Source organism: Eretmochelys imbricata, chromosome 8, assembly GCF_965152235.1.
Source record: "Eretmochelys imbricata isolate rEreImb1 chromosome 8, rEreImb1.hap1, whole genome shotgun sequence".
Taxonomy (NCBI): Eukaryota; Metazoa; Chordata; order Testudines; family Cheloniidae; genus Eretmochelys; species Eretmochelys imbricata.
Window position 1 is genome coordinate 44,370,111 of NC_135579.1, and position 24,056 is coordinate 44,394,166.

The following is a 24,056-nucleotide window of genomic DNA, read 5'->3' on the forward strand; positions in this document are numbered from 1 at the left end:
AGCATGGGTGGGCAAACTTTTTGGCGCGAGGGTCACATTTTGATGTGGAAACTGCATGCAGGGCCATGAATGTAGGGCTGGGGCAGGGGGTTGGGGTGCGGGAGGGAGTGTGTGGTGTGGGAGAGGGTGCAGTGTGCAGGAAGGGTCTCAGGGCAAGGGGTTGGGGTGGAGGAGGGGGTTTGGAGTGCAGGAGGGGGCTCAGAGCAGGGGGTTGGGGTGCAGGGAGGGGTGCGGAGTGTGGGAGGGGGCTCAGTACTGGGGGCTCAGGGCAGGGGGTTGGGGTGCGGGGTGTGGTGGGGGGTTGGGGTGCAGGAGGGGGATCAGGGTAGGGAGTTGAGGTGCAGGAGGGGTGTGGGCTGCGGCAGGGGGCTCAGGGCAGGGCTTCAGGGTGCAGGAGGGGTATCAGGGCAGGGGGTTGGGGTGCAGGAGGGGTGCGGCGGGGGCTCAGGGCAAGGGTTCGGGGTACAGGAGGGGGATCAGGGCAGAGGGTTGGGGTGCAGGGTGTGGCAGGGGGATCAGGGTAGGGAGTTGGGGTGCAGGAGGGGTGTGGCAGGGGGCTCAGGGCAGGGATGCGGGGTGCAGGAGGGGGATCAAGGTAGTGGATTGGGGTGCGGGGTGTGGTGTGGGTTTAGGGCAGGGGGTTGGGATGCAGGGGTGTGTGGCAGGGGGCTCAGGGCAGGGGGTTGGGGTACAGGAGGGGGCTCAGGGCAGGGGGTTGGGGTACAGGAGGGGGCTCAGGGCAGGGGGTTGGGGTGCAGGAGGGCTGCGGCAGGGGGCTCAGGGCAGGGGGTTGGCGTGCAGGAGGGCTGCGGCAGGGGGCTCAGGGCAGGGGGTTGGGGTGCGGGTTCCGGCCCAGCGCCACTTAGCTGGAGTGGCTCCGGGGTGGCAGCGGTGCTGCACCGCTAAGGCAGGCTCCCTGCCTGCTCTAGCCCCGCGCTTCTTCCTGAAGTGGCCGGCACCACATCCCTGTGACCCCTGGGAGGGCGGGGCGCAGGGGGCTCCACGCGCTGCCCTCACCTGTGGGTTCCACACCCGAAGCTCCCATTGGCCGGGAATGGGGAACCGTGGTCAATGAGAGCTTCGGGTGTGGAACTCACGGGTGAGGGCAGCGCGTGGAGCCCTCTGCGCCCCCTACTCCCGCAGGGGCTGCAGGGACATGGTGCTGGCCGCTTCTGGGAGTGGCGTGGGGCCCGCAGCGCCACAGGGGTGGCCATCCTGTGGGCTGGATCCAAAGCCCTGAGGGGCCATATCTGGCCCTTGGGCCGTAGTTTGCCTACCCCTGGGTTAAAATGTTAGCCTGGGACATAGGCGCTGGGGATTGGTCCTGCTTTGAGCAGGGGGTTAGACTAGATGACCTCCTGAGGGGTCCCTTCCAACCCTGATATTCTATGAACACCTTCTATGAACTCTGTGGGTGCGCTTCACACCCACTGGCAGCCAGTTGAAGGGGGGGAGCGGGGATGGGGTGTGCTCGGGGGTGGGGGTGGAACTGGGCTGGAAGAGGCAGGCTGGGGGTGAAGTCTTGGGGGAAGGAGTGAGTGGGACGGGGCCTGAGGCTGGGCAGGGGTTGAGCACCCCTGGCGAAAGGAGGAAGCCGGTGCCTATGGCCTGAGACTTGGGAGACCCAGGTTCAGTTCCTGTGTTGCTAGAGGCTTCGTGTTCAACTTTTGACAAGTCACAGCCTCAGCTCCCTATCTGTGTAGTGGGGATAACAGCACTTTCCTACTTCACAGTGGTGTTGTAAGGGGAAAAGTACACTAAAGGTTTTGAGATGGATAATATCTGTTATTCAGATTGGTTGTTTACTTCTGCAGAGGACATTATTAGGTATAGCAAAATGGAATTAACTAATACTCAAGTTTAAAAATATTGAAGGGATGGGGAGACAGTATCTGTCTGTCCATCAGTCGTATGGAGGGGCGGGGAGGGTGGGACAGAATGTTTTTGCCCCTCATTAAATGTAATTGGAGTTTCATTAAGTTTTATATATGAATTAATGTTATGACCTTATACTTTCAGGATGCTCAGTTTGGACAGTCATAAATAACAAAAGGGCTTTCCATAAATAACAAATACGGTCTATGCATTAGGGTCTGTAATGTTGCTGTCTAGGTAGGAAAGACTTTGGGTGTTAATAGTGCCAGTACTGGGACCTTTCACAGTAGTAGCTTGCATTGTGAGGATCAGTGTGAACACACTGCTAATCATGATTTCCATTCTCTTGTAGGTGTCCAGAGGGTTTTCTTGGAGACTACTGTCAGTACAGAAACCCTTGTGAAAGCCATACCTGTCAGAATGGAGGAACTTGTGAAATCACATCTGTGGTCGGAAAAGCCACTTGTAAATGTGCTCTAGGATTCACAGGAGAGGACTGCAGATACTCTGAATCGCACATCTGCTTTGTGTCTCACCCCTGCTTAAATGGAGGGACCTGCCAACTGCTTCTCCAGGACACATATGAGTGTGTCTGTCCACCAGGTTACACAGGTGGGACTTTGTAATTGTGTCCTTAGTCATCCCCCCTCCCATTTGAAGTACCTTTAAGCTGGATGTACCCTCTTAAAAATGTTCTAGTGTTGCCCTAATATGCTGTCAAACTAATAGCTTCTGCACTGGAAATGAGAGCTAGGAGATATAGCATGAAAAGATTTTGGTGTTTTTTTTTTAAAAGCCAAATTTTGGGCCTCTCATCCTTCGTAGCAACACTTTAAAAATACGAATGTATTTTAATCTCTTAGGGCTTGTCAAGTGGGGAAACTGACCTCAACAGCTATTCTGGAAGAGATTGTGTATATCAGGAGTTATTCCAGAATAGCTATTGCACTTTAAATTCATGCTGTATCTTATTCCAGAATAACTGCCCCATGTAGGCAAGCTCCAAGAACAGCTAAATGAGCAACTTTAGTCAGCAACAGCTTTCTGTAGGGAAGCTTAATTCTGTGTCAAGGGGAGATTCAGAATCCTGTTTTTATCCTTGAAGACCAGGTGGGAGAGGAGAGTAAATGTCAGCAGTGCAGTATCATTCCAGCTCATTGATTACTTCTCATAAATCGTAGGGTTCTCTATCTTGCAGCTCCCACCTAAACAGGTTAGAACTAAATCAAATTGGTGGTTGCAATGGGAAATGCTTGTATTTTAGATCTAACTGTAACATGGTAGAGTACACAGCTGGTGTGTGCAGAAAGACATCTCAGCTTTGGGGTGTCATGGGGATGGAGGGAGAGAAGTCTACATCTTCCATCCAAACAATTTCTGATTGACAGAAGTTCACACATGTCTTGGTCCTACAGGAAAGGACTGCCAGTGGATTGATGCTTGTGTGTCTCAGCCATGTGCCAATGGAAGTACGTGCATCACATCTGGAAGTGGGTTCTCCTGCACCTGCCCAGCAGGCTATATTGGCCCAAAGTGTGAGATGGATGTAAATGAATGTGCCATACCAGGACAATGCCAACACGGTGGAACTTGTCACAATTTGCTCGGTTCTTACCAATGCCAGTGCAAGCCAGGCTTTAGAGGACATCGCTGTGAGAGCACCTATGTGCCATGTTCACCATCGCCATGTATGAATGGAGGGACATGTCATCAAACCAATGACTTTACCTATGAGTGTAACTGTCTGCCAGGTAAATACTTAGTCCTTCCCAAAACCCAGCTGGAATGCAGTGGTGAAGCTGGGAAATCAAGCACTTAAGTTTTGGTTATTTCTGATATATGGTCCTCCTACAATATTGGAGTGATGTGGGGGCTAGGACAAAAGGAACATAAGTTTGGATAAGGAAGGGAGCTGAGATGAAGGCTTAGTTGCGTGGGCTCACTGTTTCCTAATATGAAAGGGGAGGAGTCTCCTAGTGATAGGGAAGGAGAAAGGGGTTAAAGATCACAGGACTGGAAGGGTCATGGTAAGAAAACATGGGTGGGTTCTGGGGCCCAGGTGAAAAGGCTGAATATGTCAGTTAATATTATTGAAGAAAAAAATTGCTCAAATTTACCGACGTCTGAGACAGCTTGATTTCTCAGCCTAGTGTTGCTTTCATGTTAACCTATTGCCTTTTAATTTCCCTCTTTTTTTAAAGAAAGATTTCGTTTATGGTTAGCAGGCTCTGCAGGCTTCATCAGTGAAGCTTCAGTTCCTTGAACTGGAGCTATTTGACCTCTGTGGTGCCCAATGTTTTGTTATGCCTTGTGCTAGAATAGGGGTGAGCAAACTTTTTGGCCCGAGGGCCTCATGAGGGTTGCAAAACTGTATGGAGGGATAGGTAGGGAAGGCTGTGCCTCCCCAAACAGCCTGGTGCCCACCCCCTATCTTCCCCCTCCCACTTCCCGCCCCTGACTGCCCCTCTCAGAACCCCTGACCCATCCAACACCCTCCCCCGCTCCTTGTCCCCTGACCGCCCCCTCCTGGGATCCCCCATCCCTAACTGCCCCCCCCCGGACCCTTATCCAATCCCCCTCCCCCCTCCCTGTCCCCTGACTGCCCCGACCCCTATCCACACACACACCCCCTGACAGGCCCCTCAGGGCTCCCATGCCTATCCAACCCCCACACCGTTCCGAGTCCCGTGACTGCCCCCCCAGAACCTCCGCCCCATCTAACCGCCCCCTGCTCTCCGTCCCCTGACTGCCCCCCGGGACCCTCTGCCCCTTGTCCTACCCCCGCTCCCCGCCCCTTACCATGCAGCTCAGAGCAGCAGGAGCTCGCAGCCCTGCCGCCTGGCCAAAGCCAGCTGCGCTGCCTGGCAGGAGCAGTGGGCCAGAGCGCTGGCGGCGCGGCGAGCTGAGGCTGCGGGAGAGAGGGGACAGCAGGGGAGGGGCTGGGGGCTAGCCTCCCCAGCTGGGAGCTCAAGGGCGGGCAAGATGGTCCCACGGGCCGTAGTTTGCCCACCTCTGTGATAGAACCATTGCAGAGGAAAACAGAGAACAAGAAGTTCTAAGGCCCTGATCCTGCAAAACCAATGGGACTGCTCTGCTCACATGAGTGAAGTTACCCTTTCTTGCAGGGACGCAAGGTTGGATGGGAGCGCCTTGCACCTTTTCCCTGCAGACCAGTGTTCTCTGGTTAAAATCTGGACCTTAAATATAGTCAGGAAATGACAACATAGTTACCAGAGTAGTGCACCCACATATCATTTTGATAGTTACTGTTAATGTGTCTCATTACACAACATGTACAGTGTGGGTGAGTTCTTGTTGCTCTGAGAGCCTTTCCTTTGTATGTCCTGACTGACATTCATGTCTAAATTGGCAGTGTTGTGTTGTTGTAACTTGGTTTACAAAACTTCCCATTTAAAAAAAATCAAAAGGGAAAAAAAGGTTGGTGAGCCAGGGTACTTCCACTGACTGCCCAGGTGAAGGCAAAAGCATCCCGGCATTCCTCACCCCAGTGCAACTAAGGCACCAAGAAACGTCCTGATGTTTTGGGAGATGATTCCTGGTGGCCTGAATTCTGACCCCTTCTGGTGGGAGGAGCGGGAGGGAAAGGGGCCAGCAGAAGAGTGTGAGGCACCAATGGAGAATTGAGGGAGAAGCTAGAAAGGCTTGAAAACAAGGAGTAATGGCTGAGCAGTTACAGTGGTGTCAATAGTATTCTCTTCAGTGATGCAGCTACTCTGAATGCACAGTATAGTTGATTGTAAAACTTTTAGGTTCCCAACTCATGTGTGTGTGTTTATATAATCCAAATGTTGCAATTACTTAAGTCACATAGCTGAAATCAAGGGAAATTCCTGCATTCTAGAGGTAAATTTACCAAAAGCTATGCCAGTGTAAACACTTCTTATACTGGTATAATTTCATCCACACCAGAGGTTGTACCAGTTTAACTAAGTAAGTTCTTCTCCAGTTTTAGTCAAATTGGTATAAAAGCTGTGTAGACAATCCCTAATTCTAAACAGATGGAAAGTTTCTCAGGTCAGTCAGTTTTAGTAAATTACACTTATGAGAGATGTTTAACTTGCAGCATTTTAAACTCCTTTTAATTGTGGTGAGAATGAGTTTTATAGCTGTAAATATCTGACAAATAAGGAGTTGACTTGGCAACAGAATGTTAAACAAGTCAATAGAGGAAGTTCGTGGCTGGGAAAGTGACTATTCATTGTTATCCATCACAATAATTACCAATTTACTAAGATAAGAACCCTAGGGAATTCCAAGAGCTTGTCCAGGAAAGAATCTGTCAGACTAGAACAGACTGTGTGTGAGAACTGGAATACCTTGTAGAAAGAGGAAATAACTTCATGGGTTTGTTAGCGCTTCGTACCATGTCATACAACTGTGGCCTCAAACTGCTCTTTATTTAAACCAGAACATCCTAGAAATGTGATAGAAAAGGCATATTAAATAGAATGGTCTATCCTGCCTGGTGTGATGCAGGGCTTTTCTTATGGTATTGGTAGACACTAATCTCTCTAAAGGTATGTTTACACAGCCGTTGGGAACATACTTCCCAGTGAGAGTAGACAGACGGGCTAGCTCCACTCAAGCTAGCATGTGAAAGATAGCAGTGTGGCAGCAGCAGCATGGGAAGTGGCTTTGGCTAGCCACCTGAGTATGTACCCAGCTGCAGGCTGGTCCCAACAGAGCAGGGAGACAGAAAACATCAGGTGTCTGGATGCAGCAAAATAATGAATTCTGTGGCATCTTGGAAAAATACTAAGTGTTGTAGCTGCATTGTCAGTCCATGGGGCCCTGAATGACATGAATGGGGGCAGTTTGCTCCTCTGCATTAATTCAGACTTGTGGCAGACTCAGGCAGGCATAAATGCATTGTTTTACAAGCTGAGAACTTCAAACATGCACCTTGACCAGAAGGGCTAGAAATCAGTGCCTTGTGCTAGAACGGGGTGTGCAACCTTTTAACAATTAAAGCTGAACTTTAGGACAATTCTGCAGCAAGAGGTGAGTTCCGCTACAAATTCAGCCACAGTATTGCTGAGTGTATACAGCCTGAAATAGGCATAAAAATCACACTACTAAAGTTTCAGCTGAATTTTATAAGGATTGAAATAAAGAAAATTGGATGGGGCATTTGGGAGATCAGAAGTTACCAAAAAACTTGACCACTTGCATTTTTGGAGCTGGAACTCCACAAGAGTGTGACCCTTCATGCTTCACATTCATTTTGATCTGCTGTCCTTGGTAAGGTGCCTGGGGCTTTTGACTAAGCTTGGTGGTTGAGGCTGGTGGTTTCTATTCAAAGCCATTTCCATACACTTTTTACGCACTGCATTGCTCAAAACAGTACCTGACATGTGCGTGCTTTAGGAAATGTGTACCAGGAGATGTGTGCTTTAAAAATATTTAGGATGCTATGCACTGCTTGTAATGCCTGTTTGAAGTTGGCACAAGCTTCATAAAGTGCACACAGTACTTTCGTTTTATGCTGAGTTGCTGTATTGATCTAACTGACATGCAGCTTCCCTAATGATTGTTGTCCTGTGTTGCTGGCATCAACAAATAAATGCAAGGACAGAACCCAGTAGTTGGTAAATTATTCTTTTTCCTCTTCCACTGGCTGCTCTTAGTAGTATTCTGCAGGTGTTATTTACTTAGACCTCACAAACCCTCTGCAAGTCAGGCAGATGTGGATATCAGTATTTTCCTATGAAGAAACTGAAGCACAGAAGTCACTTGCAGCGTTGCCTTTGGCAAGTCAACTATGAGAACTAGGGTCACTGTTAATTGTGGTAGTGCCAAGGGCCAGCCAAGGACAGGGCCCCATTGTCCTAGGCACTGTACAGACAGCAATAGTACACAATCTCTGCCCTGAAGCATTTACCATCTCCATAGACCAGACAAAGGGTGGGGGGAGAGGATAACATACAAGCATAGTGATCAGTGTGGTGGCCTGCAAACATCCGGTTACTTCCACAGTTTTTCTTTTAACTTTTTTGGGGTTGAGGTTTAGTGAGGAGATTTGCTAAACAAAAAGAGGTGGGGAGATATGAAGGGCAGGAGTGGAGACAGGCTGAGATGAAAAGACGAAGGAAGAGGGGATTGGAGCGAACAGCCAGTCTGCACAGCAATGTCCAGTCAATCCTGTAGAAAATAGACCTCTATGTCTGATGTCCCCTGCTTCTGCAGCTGCTCTACTGGCTTTGGTCTGTAGCTGGCTCCTCCCTGCACTTTCTTCCCCACAGCCATGTGGCCCTGGGGAGAGGAGTTGCCACATTGTCCTAGTGCCCCCAAAGCAGGGTTTCCCCTACATAGGTTTGGCCTGGAAAGTGCTGGGGTGAATGGGACTTGGTTGGGCCCCATTTTATCCGAGTGTAGCAATACCTGCTTAAATTGCTTCTGAGGCTGCTATCTGTTTGCTAGATAGATTTCTAATCTGCTAGATCAGTGGTTCTCAACCTTTTTTGGCTCAGGACCCATTTGTAAATGTTTATGGCCTGTCACAACCCAGTAAATAGTCTGGAGGTGGAGGCCTTGGGGTGGTTTCAGTTGTATTCTATCCACTGGCAGAGTTGGGTCCTGCCCGGCACTCACCCCACCCATAGTCCGGGCTCCTGCAGCTCCTGTGCTGTGAGGCTGGCTGGGTTTGGCTCTCTGCTCCAGGTGTTGCAACCTCTGGGGTTGCAGCACTGCTCAGGTTTGGCCCCGCCCCGCTGACAGGACCAAATTTGTGTGAGTGGAGTTGTGACCTGGTTCATGGGATTGCAGGGCCACTGACTCAAATCTTGCCTACCCGGACTCCCATTGTCATGACGACTGGGCCAAACCAGAGTGGAGTTGGGACCCCAGAGGTTGCAGTGCCTGGAGCAGGGAGTGAGCCCAGCCAGCCCCTTGGGACAAGGAGCCACAGGAGCTGCCACGCAGCCCTTTGAAACATTCTGGGACCCACGGATTGAGAAACCCTGGACTACAATACAACTCTCAACCTTGGTTTCATTTTGCCTATCTGTATAATGGAAATAGTGATTTATTCCCCTCACAAGATTTCCCAGAGGACTAAACAGTAAATGTAGTGTAGGATTCAAACATGGGACGTGCTCCATGATTTAATAGCTTTCTTCTGTTTCTGTGTTTTTTACTCTTTAATTTTACACACACATCAAAGCACCTGAAATTCATATGAGGTACAGTGGAATTGCTAAATGTACAGTTCTCCTCTGGGCCTTGCCTGTTAGAGAACGGGGAAAGTCCTAATGTCACCAAAGCCAATGAAAGTTCCTCATTAGCTCTGGGGGCTGGCACTTTAGCTTTTGGAGCTGATGGTCCTGGGCGTGTTTGCTGCTCATGTTGGTTGCATGAGTGCAGCATGTGCACAATGATCTTGTCTTCTTACAAAATAATTTTACCTGGGGAAGTTTGGGGGTGCACTCAGTATTTATGAGATGAGACAACTGGAAAAATCAGGGGTTGGAAAACTTTTCCAAACAGCCTAATTTCTGTGCGACCTCGAACTCAAAAGCAGGTTGTCCTGACTCTCCAATGCAGAGGTGGCCAACCTGAGCCTGAGGAGCCAGAATTTACCAATGTACATTGCCAAAGAGCCTCAGTAATATGTCAGCAGTGCCCCATCCGCTCCCCAGCCCCTCCTCCCTGCCGACAGCCCCCCCCAATCAGCGCCTCCTCCCCCCACCCACCACAATCAGCTGTTTCACGTGTGCAGGATGGGGGAGGGGGAAGGAGCAAGGGCATGGCAGGCTCAGGGGAAGGAGCAGGGGCCTTGGGGGAAGGGGTGGAGTGGGGGCAGGGCTTGGGGCAGAGTAGGGGGTTGAGCAGTGAGCACCCCCCAGCACATTGGAAGTTAGCATGTATATCTTCAGCCCCGAAATCAGTGCCTAGGCAAGGAGCCACATATTAACCTCTGAAGAGCTGCATGCAGCTCCGGAGCCACAGGTTGGCCGCCCCTGTTCCAATGTGTCTTAGATGCCTGGTCCTGTGAGTACACTTGTGAAACCTGTTCAGTTTTGGGATTTATTTGATCTAATGTTCACCATGCTCTGAAGTCTGTGAGGTGGGGGAGCCCATGACCATCACTTCTTGGGAGCCTTCTATCAGATACAGGGAGGCACTGCTGCAGAGCTGGCATCAGAGCTACACCTCTCTAATCTAGCTCTGAGGTGTCCACAACAGAACACTGACACTCGAGGGGAAGAGTTCATGCTCTGGATGAAGGAGTTGTGTCATTGTAATAATCCAAAAATCCTCAGAGACTAATCTGATTTACAAGCTATATATTCTGGAATTGTTCACTCCAACCACATTGAAATGCAGCCTCCTTTAGTACAAGAAGTGAAGAATGCCTTATCCAACAGAAACTGCAGGGTGATTTTAAGGAGGCGTGATGTAAGTGAGTTGGAGTTTGGCCGGGGTACAAGGATAGCTTCCTATGAGAAGTGCCTTGGGTTCTTCAGGCACCCTAAGTGGTCAGGGCATGAAAATCAAATTGAGGAGGGTACAGGTGGGTAAGACTGGGGAGAGAATACAAGCAGGAAGGAGTCCGCAAGCAGGAAGGCTATTCTGCACTGGCCTGGAACATAAAAAGCAACTAAATATAGGGGAAGGGAGGAAGAATGAGCCAAACCAGCCAAAAGGAAAGGGAATAGCTAGTGAGAGAAACTAAAATGGAAAACAGGAAAGGTTTATAAAAATGAAGAGAACAAGCCATTCATGTGCATGCCATGTTACGTAAGTATTGTTGTTTGCAGAGGCCAGCTGCGAGCCCTATAACTGTAAAGACCAGAGGGGGCAAGGGTTGGGAAGGTGGTTGCAGACTTTAAGAGGCTACCTGAGTTTTTATTGAGGAGTAGTTCTTCTTTCAGGATTTAGTTTATAGGTTGGGTGAGATGAAGCTAATCCAAGTAGACACACCTGGGAGCCGGGTATTATCAAGAGGCACTAACAGCTGCTGCAGCATGTTTCCATTAAGGCAACAGGGAAGTCTATAAAAAGAACAGAGAAAGATAGCAGGGGACCAGCCACCAGGTACTGCCTAGAATGGGGCCAGTTAAACTGCTGATGTTCATAACTCCTGGGATATGTTCTTGTTGCTTGGTCCGGCCCATTTCCCCCAAGCCAACCTACCTGTACAAGCCAACCTACCTGTCCAAGCCCTTTGGGCTCAGTAATGGCAGAATATTGTTACTGACAAGTCTTGGTTCAGACTGCTGCTCCATTGTGCAGCAGGGAGCTAGACCAACAGGAAAAGCATGTTAAACACCAGTTCACACAGACAGGTAATCCTCTTTAACGGACCCCTGAAAATAATTTCAGTCTCATATGTTTCAAATTTGGCCAGGCTTTGAAGGAAGCACCTGCGAGCAGAATATTGATGACTGCCCAAATCATAATTGCCAGAACGGTGGGATTTGTGTGGATGGTGTGAACACTTACAACTGCCACTGCCTCCCACAGTGGACAGGTAGGTACTGTGTAACATATTTCTGTTGGGGCTCAGTGGCTCATAGGACTGCGATGCAAAAGCTTTTACTCACCAGTTTAAATCTAGTTTAGGGTGGGAGTGTCTGAAAGCTGTTAACACCTGCTGAGTAGCCTGTGATGGTGAGTGTCAGTGACATTCTTAGCGGATGGTGACCACATCAAAGCCACCTCAACAATGGAGGATTAGTTCCCATTTTACCACTGGGTGGTGGTCCCAACAGATCAGGGATAAGGTATATTGGTGAGGGGAAAGAGAGAGAGAATATATAGGAATCGTATGTTACTCCTGCTATGCCATTTCTTTTCTATGGCTTGACACCCATTGAGACTTTCACAAGCATTAAATAAATATAAAACAAAAAAATAATTGCACCAAATACATGTGACTGAATCTTCACTTGGATTGTGCCTGTGTGACTGCTGCAGGATGCTGTCACTGTACAGCTATAGCACACATTCCACAGCTGCATAAAAATGCAACTGTACCGTGTACAAAGTTGTGTGGTGGTCAGGAAAATATTGTACAAGATGTAAGAGAGCAGCCTACAGGACATGCTGTCTTGTTGAATGGTAGGATGATTCTGGCCTTCATAAAGAGCAAAACTAAGGGTATGTCTACACTACGAAATTAGGTTGAATTTATAGAAGTCGAATTTTTAGAAAGTGATTTTATACAGTCGATTGTGTGTGTTTCCACTTAAAACCATTAAGACTATTAAGTCAGCAGAGTTCGTCCACAGTACTGAGGCTAGTTTCAACTTCCGGAGTGTTGCACTGTGGGTAGCTATCCCACAGTTCCCGCAGTCTCCACTGCCCATTGGAATTCTGGCTTGAGATCCCAATGCCTGATGGGGCAAAAAACACTGTCGCGGGTGGTATGGGTATATGTCGTCAGGCCCCCATTCCCTCCTTCCCTCCGTGAAAGCAACGGCAGACAATCGTTTCGTGCCTTTTTTTCATAGGTTACCCGTGCAGGTGCCATACCATGGCAAGCATGGAACCCGCTCAGCTCACCATCACCATATGTCTCCTGGGTGCTGGCAGACGTGGGACTGCATTGCTACACAGCAGCAGCTCATTGCCTTGTGGCAGCAGATAGTGTAGTGTGACTAGTAGCCGTCCTCATCGTCTCCTGGGTGCTCTGGCCAGCCTTGGTCAGGTCAGTCGGGGCACCTGGGCAGACATGGGTGCTCCTGGCAGATCTCAATGAGGTGTGTCGGGGGCACCTGGGCGGACATGGGTGCCCCAGCGGACCTCGGTAAAGTCTGTCGGGGCGCCTGCACATAAATGGGAGTGACTCAGGTCATTCTCTTCTTTAAGTTTTGTCTAATGGAGATTCAGTCCTACCTGGAATATTGCCAGAGGGATAGCTCTCCCAGCCAGCAGCACCGTCTGCTGCCAGCCTACCCCTCCCTCCCTACGTGAAAGCAACAGCCGACAATCGTTTCGCGCCTTTTTCCGTGCGGGCGCCATATTGCTGTCAGCATTGTCATGCACCCGCCGCTTCTGCTGGCACTCTGCTCTCCTGCTCACACCATACCACGGCAAGCATGGAGCTCGCTCAGATCACCGCAGCAGTTGTGACCGCTCTAAACACCACGCGCGTTATCCAGCAGTATATGCAGAACCAGAACCTGCAAAAGCAGGTGAGTAGGCGACGGTAGCGCGGTGAGGAGAGTGATGAGGACATGGACACAGACTTCTCTCAAAGTACGGGCCCCAGCAGTGTGGCCATCCTGGTGGCATTGGGGCAGGCTCATGCTGTGGAATGCCGATTCTGGGCCCTGGAAACAAGCACAGACTGGTGGGACCGCATAGTGTTGCAGGTCTGGGACGATTCCCAATGGCTGCGAAACTTTCGTATGCGTAAGGGCACTTTCATGGAACTTTGTGACTTGCTTTCCCCTGCCCTGAAGTGCCAGAATACCAAGATGAGAGCAGACCTCACAGTTCACAAGCAAGTGGCGGTAGCCCTGTGGAAGCTTGCAACGCCAGACAGCTACCGGTCAGTCGGGAATCAATTTGGAGTGGACAAGTCTACTGTGGGGGCTGCTGTGATGCAAGTAGCCAACGCGATCACTGAGCTGCTGCTATCAAGGGTAGTGACTCTGGGAAATGTGCAGGTCATAGTGGATAGCTTTGTTGCAATGGGATTCCCTAACTGCAGTGGGGCGATAGACGGAACGCATATCCCTATCTTGGGACCAGACCACCAAGGCAACCAGTACTTAAACCGCAAGGGGTACTTTTCAATGGTGCTGCAAGCACTGGTAGATCACAAGGGACGTGGGATGGCTGGGAAAGGTACATGACGCTCACGTCTTTAGGAACTCTGGTCTGTGGGAACGGCTGCAGCAAGGGACTTACTTTCCAGACCAGAAAATAACTGTTGAGGATGTTGAAATGCCTATAGTTATCCTTGGGGACCCAGGCTACCCCTTTTTGCCCTGGCTCATGAAGCCATACACAAGCACCCTGGACAGTAGTCAGGAGCTGTTCAACTATAGGCTGAGCAAGTGCAGAATGGTGGTAGAGTGTGCATTTGGATGTTTAAAAGCGCGCTGGCGCAGTTTACGGACTCAGATCTCCGTGAAACCAATATTCCCATTGTTATTACTGCTTGCTGTGTGCTCCACAATCTCTGTGAGAGTAAAGTGGGAGACGTTTATGGCGGCGTGGGAGGTTAAGGCAAATCGCCTGGCCGCTGATTACACATAGCCAGACACCAGGGCGGTTAGAAGAGCACAGCAGGTGTGCTGCGCATCAGAGAAGCTTTGAAAACCAGTTTCGTGACTGGCCAGGCTACGGTGTGAAAGTTCTGTTTGTTTCTTGATGAAAACCCGCCCCCTTGGTTCACTCTACTTCTCTGTAAGCCAACTGCCCTCCCCTCCCTCCTTTGATCAGCACTTGCAGAGGCAATAAAGTCGTCATTGTTTCAAATTCATGCATTCTTTATTAATTCATCACACAAATGGGGAGATAACTGCCAAGGTAGCCCGGGAGGGGTGGGGGACGAGGGAAGCACCGGGAAGAGGAGGGAAGGACAAGGCCACACTGCACTTCAAAACTTATTGAATGCCAGCTTTCTGTTGCTTGGGCAGTCCTCTGCGGTGGAGTGGTTGGGTGCCTAGAGGTCCCCCCCACCGCATTCTTGGGTATCTGGGTGAGGAGGCTATGGAACTTGGGGAGGAAGGTGGTTGGTTACACAGGGGCTGCAGCGGTGGTCTGTGCTCCTGCTGCCTTTCCTCCACCTCAACCATATGCCGGAACATATCAGTTTGATCCTCCAGTAGCCTCAGCATTGCATCCTGCCTCCTTTCATCATGCTGACGCCTCCTCTCCTCTCGCTCATCCCTCCTCTCCTCTTGCTCATCCCTCCTGTCCTTGCATTCATTTTGTGCTTTCCTGGACTCTGATATTGTCTCCCGCAACGCATTGTGCTGGGCTCTTCCAGTGTGGGAGGCCTGCATGAGCTCAGAGAACATTTCATTGTGTGTGTGTTTTTTTCTTTACTTCTAATCTTTGATACCCTCTGGGACTGAGATGATAGGGGGAGCGTTGAAACATTTGCAGCTGCGGGTGGGGAAAAAAGGGAGATTAGTCATCTTTAAAAAGAGACTTTAAAAGAGATTTTAGAGAACAATGGGTGGATTCTTTCATGGTGAACCAAGCTGTTAACATTACATAGCATGTGTGGTTTCTTTACAAGGTCGAATTTTGCCTCTTATATCGAGGTCCTGCCGGTATGGTGTGAGATCACACACGCAGGGCTGGCGGGCAACAGAATTTGGCTTGCAGGCAGACATGGTAAGCCACAGTCTTTTGGCTTCTTTAACTTTCCTAACATGTGGGAACAGTTTCAAACAGCAGCACCCTAATTTCACATACCAAGCACCCATTGGGTTTGCCCTTTAAAATGGCTTGGCCATTTAAAAGAAGGGGCTGCGGTTTTCTGGTTAACTTGCAGCACAAACCCAACTACTGCCCGCCCCCTTACCCCACACACACTGAATTCTCTGGGATGATTGCTTCACCCATCCCCCCACCGCGTGGCTAACAGCGGGGATGATTTCTGTTCAGCCACAGGCAAACAGCCCAGCAGGAACGGCCACCTCTGAATGTCCTCTTAATAAAATTCCCCTATTTCAGCCAGGTGACCATGAATGAGATCATTCTCCTGAGGATAACACAGAGAACGGATGTTGCAGAAAGGCCAGCAAACACTGGGACCATACGCTGCCATGCTTTGTTATGCAATAATTCCAGACTACGTGCTGCTGGCCTGCCGTGGTAAAGTGTCCTACCGTGGAGGATGGAATAAAGCTGCCCTCCCCAGAAACCTTTTGCAAAGGCTTTGGGAATCCATCCAGGAGAGCTTCATTGAGATGTCCCTGGAGGATTTCCACTCCATCCCCATACACGTTAACAGACTTTTCCAATAGCTGTACTGGCTGCGAATGCATCCCAAGTCTTCAGGGCAAATTAATCATTAAACACGCTTGCTTTTAAACCGTGTATTATATTTACAAAGGTACACTCACCCGAGCTGCCTTCTCTGCCTTCAAGGTTTAGGAGCCCGGGTTGGGAGGATATTGGCTCCAAGGTGATAAACAATTCCTGGCTGTCAGGGAGAATGGTTTCTCCGCTTGTCTGGTGTGCGCTATCTTCAACCTCCCGCTCCTCGTCATTTTCCTCGTCCCCAAAATCCTCATCCCTGTTGCGTGAGACTCTCCCCTTGCAGGAGTCCAAGTACAGGGGTGGGGCAGTGGTAGGGGCACCCTCTAGAATTGCATGCAGCTCATCATAGAAGTGGCATGTCTGGGGTTCTGACCCCAAGCGGGCATTTGCCTCTTGGGTTTTTTGGTAGGCTTGCCTAAGCTCCTTAAGTTTCACTCGGCACTGCTGCGGGTCCCTGTGATAGCCTCTGTCCTTGTGCCCTTGGAGATTTTTTCAAATATTTTGGTATTTCGTCTTTTGGAACAGAGTTTTGATAGCACGGATTCATCTCCCCATACAGCGATCAGATCCAGTACCTCCCGTTTGGTCCATGGTGGAGCTCTTTTGCGATTTTGGGACTCCATGGTCACCTGTGCTGAAGAGCTCTGCATAGTCACCTCTGCTGATGAGCTCACCACACTGGCCAAACAGGAAATGAAATTCAAAAGTTCACTGGGCTTTTCCTTTCTACCTGGCCAGTGCATCTGAGTTGAGAGTGCTGTCCAGAGCAGTCACAATGGAGCACTCTGGGATAGCTCCCAGAGGCCAATACTGTCAAATTGCGTCCACACTACCCCAAATTCGACCCAGCGAGGTTGATTTCAGCGTTTATCCACTCGTCGTGGAGGAGTACAGAAACCGGTTTTAAGATCCCTTAAAGTCGGAAAAAATGGCTTCGTAGTGTGGACGGGTGCAGGGCTAAACCGATCTAATGCTGCTAAATCTGACCTAAACTCGTAGTGTAGACCAGGGCTAGGTAAATGCATCAGTGTGATTATGGTGCGGTACCAGCCACTCCTTAGTTTGCAACTGACTTTTAATTAAATGTAATTTTGCCCCCACTTCAAAATCCACCAGTAAAGAAACAGCTGCAAAACTAGTAGACTACATCTGGAGCCAATGTAGAATTTTTCCTACAAATTGTCCATGAATTATGACCCTAAACACAGGCTTCTTGTACTCTTGTGGACCTCTAATGCGATTTGCTCCTTAAAAAACAAACAAACAAAGCTTAATTGTACTTTCCTATGAGATCTAGTAATCTTCAAAGCTGTACACTAGATTAGGCCATATTAAAGTTTTTTAAATACGAAAATCTCTGGATCAGCAGCTCAGGCAAGCGTAAGGTAGGGAATTTGGCTGCTGGAGACTGAAGGTTTCATAAAATCTTTCTAGCTTTTTTCCTGGTACAGATAATCAGCCTCATTGTAAACAGTCATAAAGGAGGCTTGTAAATGGCAAATAACTTTCCACCAAAATTGAACTTAATCAGAAAATTTGTTTTTAAGTGAAAACACATCAGCGAGTGAGGTGTCCCACAGCGTGACTTGTAACACTTTTCTCTATGTCCAAGCTTACGAAAAGAGTGGAGGAAAATAATTCATGTTTGAAGAGTGGCTGCCTCTCCTAGCCCTAACCTGCAGGAGACCTGCAGAGCACAGAACTGGAGAGAGCAGGGGCCTTGGAGGGCATGAGGGAGGCACTTAGTGGGAGAACGCGAGTGAACCTTTTGAGCTCTCATGCTTGCCCCACGCTGCAGACCTTAAAAGATTTGTTTTGACCTATAGCATCTGCAAGCTTTAAGCTGATTTGGGGGTCCTCCTGAGCCTTAGATTTATGGGGTATCCTTTTGACCCCTCTCATGACACTTAGTAATAGTCCACTGAAGAGGCCACTCTGCCTTGTTGGGGCATCATGAGCTTAGCTAGGCATACAGGTTTGTTGGCAGGGGCTGCTGACTAGCCCATCCTACAGTTCACGTGAGGGAGAGGTTCCTGATAGGCCATGAGCTTGCTAAGGCTTGTGGGAAGGTTGGGGCTATGGTTAAATTCTCAAGGCTTTCAGAGGCAAAGGCTGGAGTTCCCAACAGTGAGCACCTTGGGCTGTGGGCTGCTAGGCTCAGGAAGTTTTTCATGATCCTTCGAAGGCCCTTAAGGGGCAGAAGCGTTTACCCAGGCAGAGCCCTCCTCCTGTGTACATCCTAAGGTCTGCAGGAGATGGGTATTCTCTGGAGGATCTTACATGTGCATTAACAAGGCTCCCCTTCTGCAAAAGCAAAGGGAAGGAAAGGAATGCTGCATACCTTATCCCCTTTGCTCTCTAGAACCAGGCTAAAATTTTACAGAAAAGGTTTGTGTGGGAATTACCTTCATTTTAAGGTAAAGTTAAGGTTGTGGGCACATCAGAGCTTTGTGTACGTTACCTTTCAAGAACACTGGCATTTTAGACCCTGCAGACTTTAGACGCTATGAGAATTCAGAATTAAAGCTGAATGTATATGAATGTATACAACCCAAACTGCTTTATCCATAACAAGCAGTTCCACCTTCAGCAATACCTCAGCATTTTCACTGCTATCTCTACTCTGAACTGAGGGCTCGATTCTGTGAAGCGCTGAGGACATTAAGTGCCTTGCATGAGGTATTGGCACCTTACTGAAACAGGTCATATGGCAGGTGGCGATCAGTTATCAGTGTCACTGGACAACAGCTAAAATGTGGCCAGATCTTGTAACTGTAGCACTTACATTGAAAGAGCAAAGGTTAGCAGCTCGCTTCGTCGGGTGCATGCTGTGGAGAATGCAAGGGATGTTTGTTTTTGTACACGCGGGTCATTGGGGGATGTGTGTTTGTCACTGCAGGGGGTTTTCTCTCCCCCCACCCCACTGTCCTGCTGGTGGTAGCTTGTGTGGAGTGATCGCTCTCCTTGCAATGTGTGTGGTGATCGGGGTGGGACATTTTCAGCACAAGTCCAGGTTTTTTCCCCCCCACCCCCCAACTAAAACCCCTCCAACGCATTATCAAGGATCTACAACCTATCCTGAAGGATGACCCAACACTCTCACAAATCTTGGGAGACAGGCCAGTCCTTGCTTACAGACAGCCCCCCAACCTGAAGCGAATACTCACCAACAACCACATACCACACAACAGAACCACTAACCCAGGAACCTATCCTTGCAACAAAGCCCGTTGCCAACTGTGTCCACATATCTATTCAGGGGACACCATCATAGGGCCTAATCACATCAGCCACACTATCAGGCTCGTTCACCTGCACATCCACCAATATGATATATGCCATCATGTGCCAGCAATGCCCCTCTGCCATGTACACTGGTCAAACTGGACAGTCTCTACGTAAAAGAATAAATGTACACAAATCAGATGTCAAGAATTATAACATTCATAAACCAGTCGGAGAACACTTCAATCTCTCTGGTCACGTGATTACAGACATGAAAGTTATGATATTACAACAAAAAAACTTCAAATCCAGACTCCAGCGAGAGACTGCTGAATTGGAATTCATTTGCAAATTGGATACAATTAACTTAGGCTTGAACAGAGACTGGGAGTGGCTAAGTCATTATGCAAGGTAACCTATTTCCCCTTGTTTTTTCCTAACCCCCCCCCCCAGACGTTCTTGTTAAACCCTGGATTTGTGCTGAAAATGGCCCACCTTGATTATCATACACATTGTAAGGAGAGTGATCTCTTTACATAAGCTATTACCAGCAGGAAAGTGGGGTGGGGGGAGAGAAAACCTTTAGCAGTGATAAACACCCATTTTTTCATGATTTGTGTGTATAAAAACAAACATCTTCTGTATTTTCCACAGTATGCATCCGATGAAGTAAGCTGTAGCTCACGAAAGCTTATGCTCAAATAAATTGGTTAGTCTCTAAGGTGCCACAAGTACTCCTTTTCTTTTTGCGAATACAGACTAACACGACTGTTACTCTGAAACCTGTCAAAGGTTAGTATGGTGATCAAACAGCACAGGTGGTATTGGACGAGCATGTGTACAAAACACAAAAGATTAACGTTCTCTGGCACACATTTTCAATGCTTTATGGTGCACAAACTTTTAAGACCTATGAGGGCAGAGTTGCTTTAACATTGAATGTTCACACTTCCAGTGATTTGGATTTCTTTTAGGTTAACCTTGACTCTGAACTTTTGCGTTTCTAATTTTTAACTCATAATGTTCATTTAAAGGAATATACATTCAATCCAATGATACTTTCCTGGAACCTTAGCTTCATTTTCACAACAGAATTTGTTTGGAAATGTTAGTCTTTACCTGGCATCTCCCATGAATGTAGCAAACTACTTTTCATGCTAAGGGAATCTTCACTTTTTATATCCATGTCATTCTCCCATGTCAAATTAAATTAGATAAATATTATTTTATATTGTGTCCAAAGTGCACTGGGCACTTCGGACAAAAGACATGGTTGCTACTCTTTAGAGAGTCATCTAAATGGTGTAGCATGAGTTTCCCACCAGGATGTATCTTTCTGTCTTGAATCTTTGCATGGTAATGTGACATGTTGCCAATATTCCATGCCCATCCAACACAGCTGGGGGTCATCCTTTGTTTAATGTTACTACTACTTCACCATAATCTAGTATGGTTATCACATAAACATTCAGAGAGGATGCTACTATTACAAGCCCACTGAGACATCCTCAGAATTAAATTGTGCCTCAAATCCAAGTGAATAATGTTGGGTAAATGCAAGTATTATTGCTATCAACCCTGCAGGGTTTGGATACTTCTGTGGTTGGGATTTCTTAAAATAACCAGATATGGAGCTGCAGGAACAGATCTTTACATGTCTTGCATGAGTGTTTTGGTGAGGCATGGAGCATCTCTTGTGTAGCCAAACTAATTTTCAACTGTTTACGGCTGTAGAGTAGAGCTTTGCTAATTTTTAACTGAGATGGGCTGGGAAGCAAAAACTGTTTCATGGAGTCTCTTTTGAAAGTGACAGCTCATACTGCTGGTCTCTTATGATTCAGTAAAGGTAGGCACTGCTTTGGAAGCCAAAATCCTGTGGGATGATCTTGAATTGATGCAGTGCCGCTCCACTTATCGCTTTTTTGGGAAAAAGTGTGGTCACAATTTATGTATGTGTAGGCAAGCTTATTACTATGCTTGGCCTATAGAGATGTTACATTTTGTGAAATGGTTGGAGGATGTAAGTGCTAAGCCTTCGTAGTGTTGTTCCACAGCCTCCTCTTGTAGAGTTTGGTTGTCAAGCTGAGTCCAATTTAAACTGTTTGTTTGCAATTTGAATTTCTCCTTTATAGCAAATCACTCTTAATCTCTGTGCCATGTCCTGTGTGGAGCAGTATTGTGGATACCTAATGTAATCTGTGCTGCATCCTGGGAAGAACAGGACTGTGTAGTATCAAAGCCCCTACTTGTTGAAGAAGCCATCTGCCAGGCGCAATTCTTTGTAGTCTGGCCCACCTCACATTGCAAATATGAATTTCTCTGTTGGTGCCCAAATTCAGCCCTTGGAAGCTGTTTGGTACTTTCAGCCTAGTCTTCCTGCCCCTGCAGCAAAGCTAACAATCTGTGGAGACTCCCCACTTTGCTGGGGAATGCTCTTGGTTTTTCCTCTCCTTTACTCCTCTTCTCTGAGGAGTCAATCATGCTTTCATTGCACGATGTCCAGAAACTGTTGTCGTCAGTAATGATCAGCTGCTCTCACCTTCAAGAAGCTCAACTGTGGTCTACCTGTCATTGCAGGTAAACCCTGATGTCAGGCAACTTCCTGCATTTGTCATTGGCAAACTTTCTCAGGTGGTTCTTGGTGAAGCTCCCCCAAAATCATCTCTAGGTTTCTGTAACAAGGAAACCCTCAGAGGCAGACACGGAGGGAATGCCGCAAGCCGTCTGGTGGGTGGAGCCAGGAGGGCCAGGCCCCACATCCTGGAAGCAGAGGGGCGGGACAGGAAGAGGAAGTGTAAAAGGCTAGTAGACAACCACAGTGGCCATTGTTTTTAGATGTCATCAGGGCTTTACCATAGCCCTTTGTTCATGGACAAAGCAATCCATGGTTTTTAAGGTGGAGAGTGCACCTGTTTATCTAAGGGGCATCTACATTCAAGTGAAGTGTATGTACAACCATATGGGGCCAGGGCAGCTGAATCCACTGGTTAACTTCAGCTTGGATTGTACTCAAGAAGTGGATTTGTCTCTGTCAAACCGTTTTACTTTAAGCTTCTCTTCAGGCATGGGGGGTCGATGCTTTCTTACTTCAATTGTTGTGACTCTGGTCCTGTGCTTCTCATCTGTTGCACCAGGGAGCAGAGCTTTAGGCAGGATTTTTCAAAAGAACCCACAGGGTTAAGCATCCCAGCTCCTATATAATTACAGTGGGATTTGGGCACCTTTTAATCCCCGTGAGCATGAGCCTGCCCTGTGTACTGGTGAATGAAAGTGCCACAGTGTGGCTGGCAGCCTCCGAGAGGAATTTTGGTCAAGTGAGCCTGAAGTGGCATGACTTTTCTCTGCCAAGAAGGCTGACAAATATAAAAGAGCTAGAGTGAAAAAATTGCTGTAAGATCTTGTGCTCTCATTTCTCATGTTTAAATTTACTCTTTTCACAGAAACCACTTTCTTCAGTTTCTGTTGCAGAAATAGATACAGTAACAAGTAATACTCATTTTGTGGGAGCAAAAAACGGACTATGCACAGGATAATTTTCAGCACCATAGTACTTCTCCATAACATTTCAAGTGATAAAACAAAGCCTTTAAATTAACCCAGTTAGAAAGGTGATACTGGCCCTGAAATCTCAAAGTAATCAGCTCACTGAGCCCTAAACTGCTGAATATATTTGCTTCTAACTTTTCAGAAATTTTAAATCCTTACCCAACAGTGAGTGGTATAATCTTTGTGATGCTGGCAGGCCCTTCCATGGGAGTGCAAGAAGCAATGATCACCCTTGCACTAAAATGTACAGAAGCTGGTAAGAAGCTATGGGAGAGTGCAGTCTTATTCCCTGTAGCATCTCCATTGGGGGTTAGCTGTTAAAAAGGGGGCAGGGATGGGAGGGGGAAAGGTTGGATTATGATCCCTTTTCTCTCTTCTACTCCCTGCACAAATTGGCAGAGCTAGCCATTGTTGGGGGAGGGCACACTGCACCCTGCAAAGGTGGCAGAGCTGCAGCTCAGGGATGCAAATTCTGGGAGATCCCAGAAAGGATTCCCACGTACTTGACCACAATTCATCCTGGAGTCTGCCATCCACATTCAGCTTCATCCACAGTTTGAGGGTAAATTCATGCTAGGTAAGGAAGTCTGGAATCAAAGGGATTTAAATTCCTGCTTTAGCTAAGATTGCATTGAGTATGAATTATCGATCAGATCTTCAGTATCATTCTGCGCTGCTTGCTAATTCCCAATAATGAGTCTGGATTAGCAAATGACCACTAAGGAAACAGTACAACTTTAATATGTTAGATGATCTCTGGTAGAATGAACATCTGCCAATCCAGAACACATGTTCCTCTTGTTCCCTCATGTTCGTAGTGATCTTTCAGCTTTGGAAGTACTCTTTGAATGTGCCAAGCAGTCTCTTGAGGGGCTTGTACAGTGGCACTGAATGACATTTGCATAAACTTGTCTCCAAGATGAAGAGGGCTGGACTGCCAGTACTGAGTCTGGATTGGTGGGTGAGATGAGACTAACAGATAAGACAGTTGTTCTAACTCCTGCTGACATCATCTTTGGTCATTTTCTCCTACTAAGACCTGGTCTACACTTATAAGTTTGGCTTTCATAGCTGTGTTGACCATTCTCCCTCCCCTCTGACATAGCTATGAGGAAGCCCTACTTAGATGTTGTTATACCAGCAAAAATGTTGTTTTGCTCATATAATGTAGTCTGTTTGGGGAACTGGTATAAGCTGTCTCTCCACTGGGGCAGGTTGCTGGTACAGCTATACCAGGAAACCCCTTCAAGTGAAGACCAGACCTTATAATGAGGTGATTAATATCTTTAGGTAATTACTAAAAATACATTGCTGTATTAGCTTGAGAACATGGAGCATTTTTGTGACTTTTGTATTTTGTCTTACAGATCTCTTCACTTACTAGGTCTTTTCCAAGTTTACTGTGTTTTCTAGAGAAGGTGAAGAGAGAGGGGATGGAC

At 47.9% G+C, this 24,056-nt stretch overlaps 1 protein-coding gene across 1 annotated transcript in view; it reads left to right on the forward strand.

The window, feature by feature from the left end:
* The window catches only part of NOTCH2 (notch receptor 2), a 131,068-nt gene that overhangs the window by 29,931 nt on the left and 77,081 nt on the right, over positions 1-24,056 (forward strand). The window contains exons 3-5 of the mRNA XM_077823724.1: positions 2,228-2,487; positions 3,291-3,626; positions 11,246-11,368. Coding sequence (XP_077679850.1) covers positions 2,228-2,487; positions 3,291-3,626; positions 11,246-11,368 — 719 coding nt within the window. The remainder of the gene's footprint in view (positions 1-2,227; positions 2,488-3,290; positions 3,627-11,245; positions 11,369-24,056) is intronic.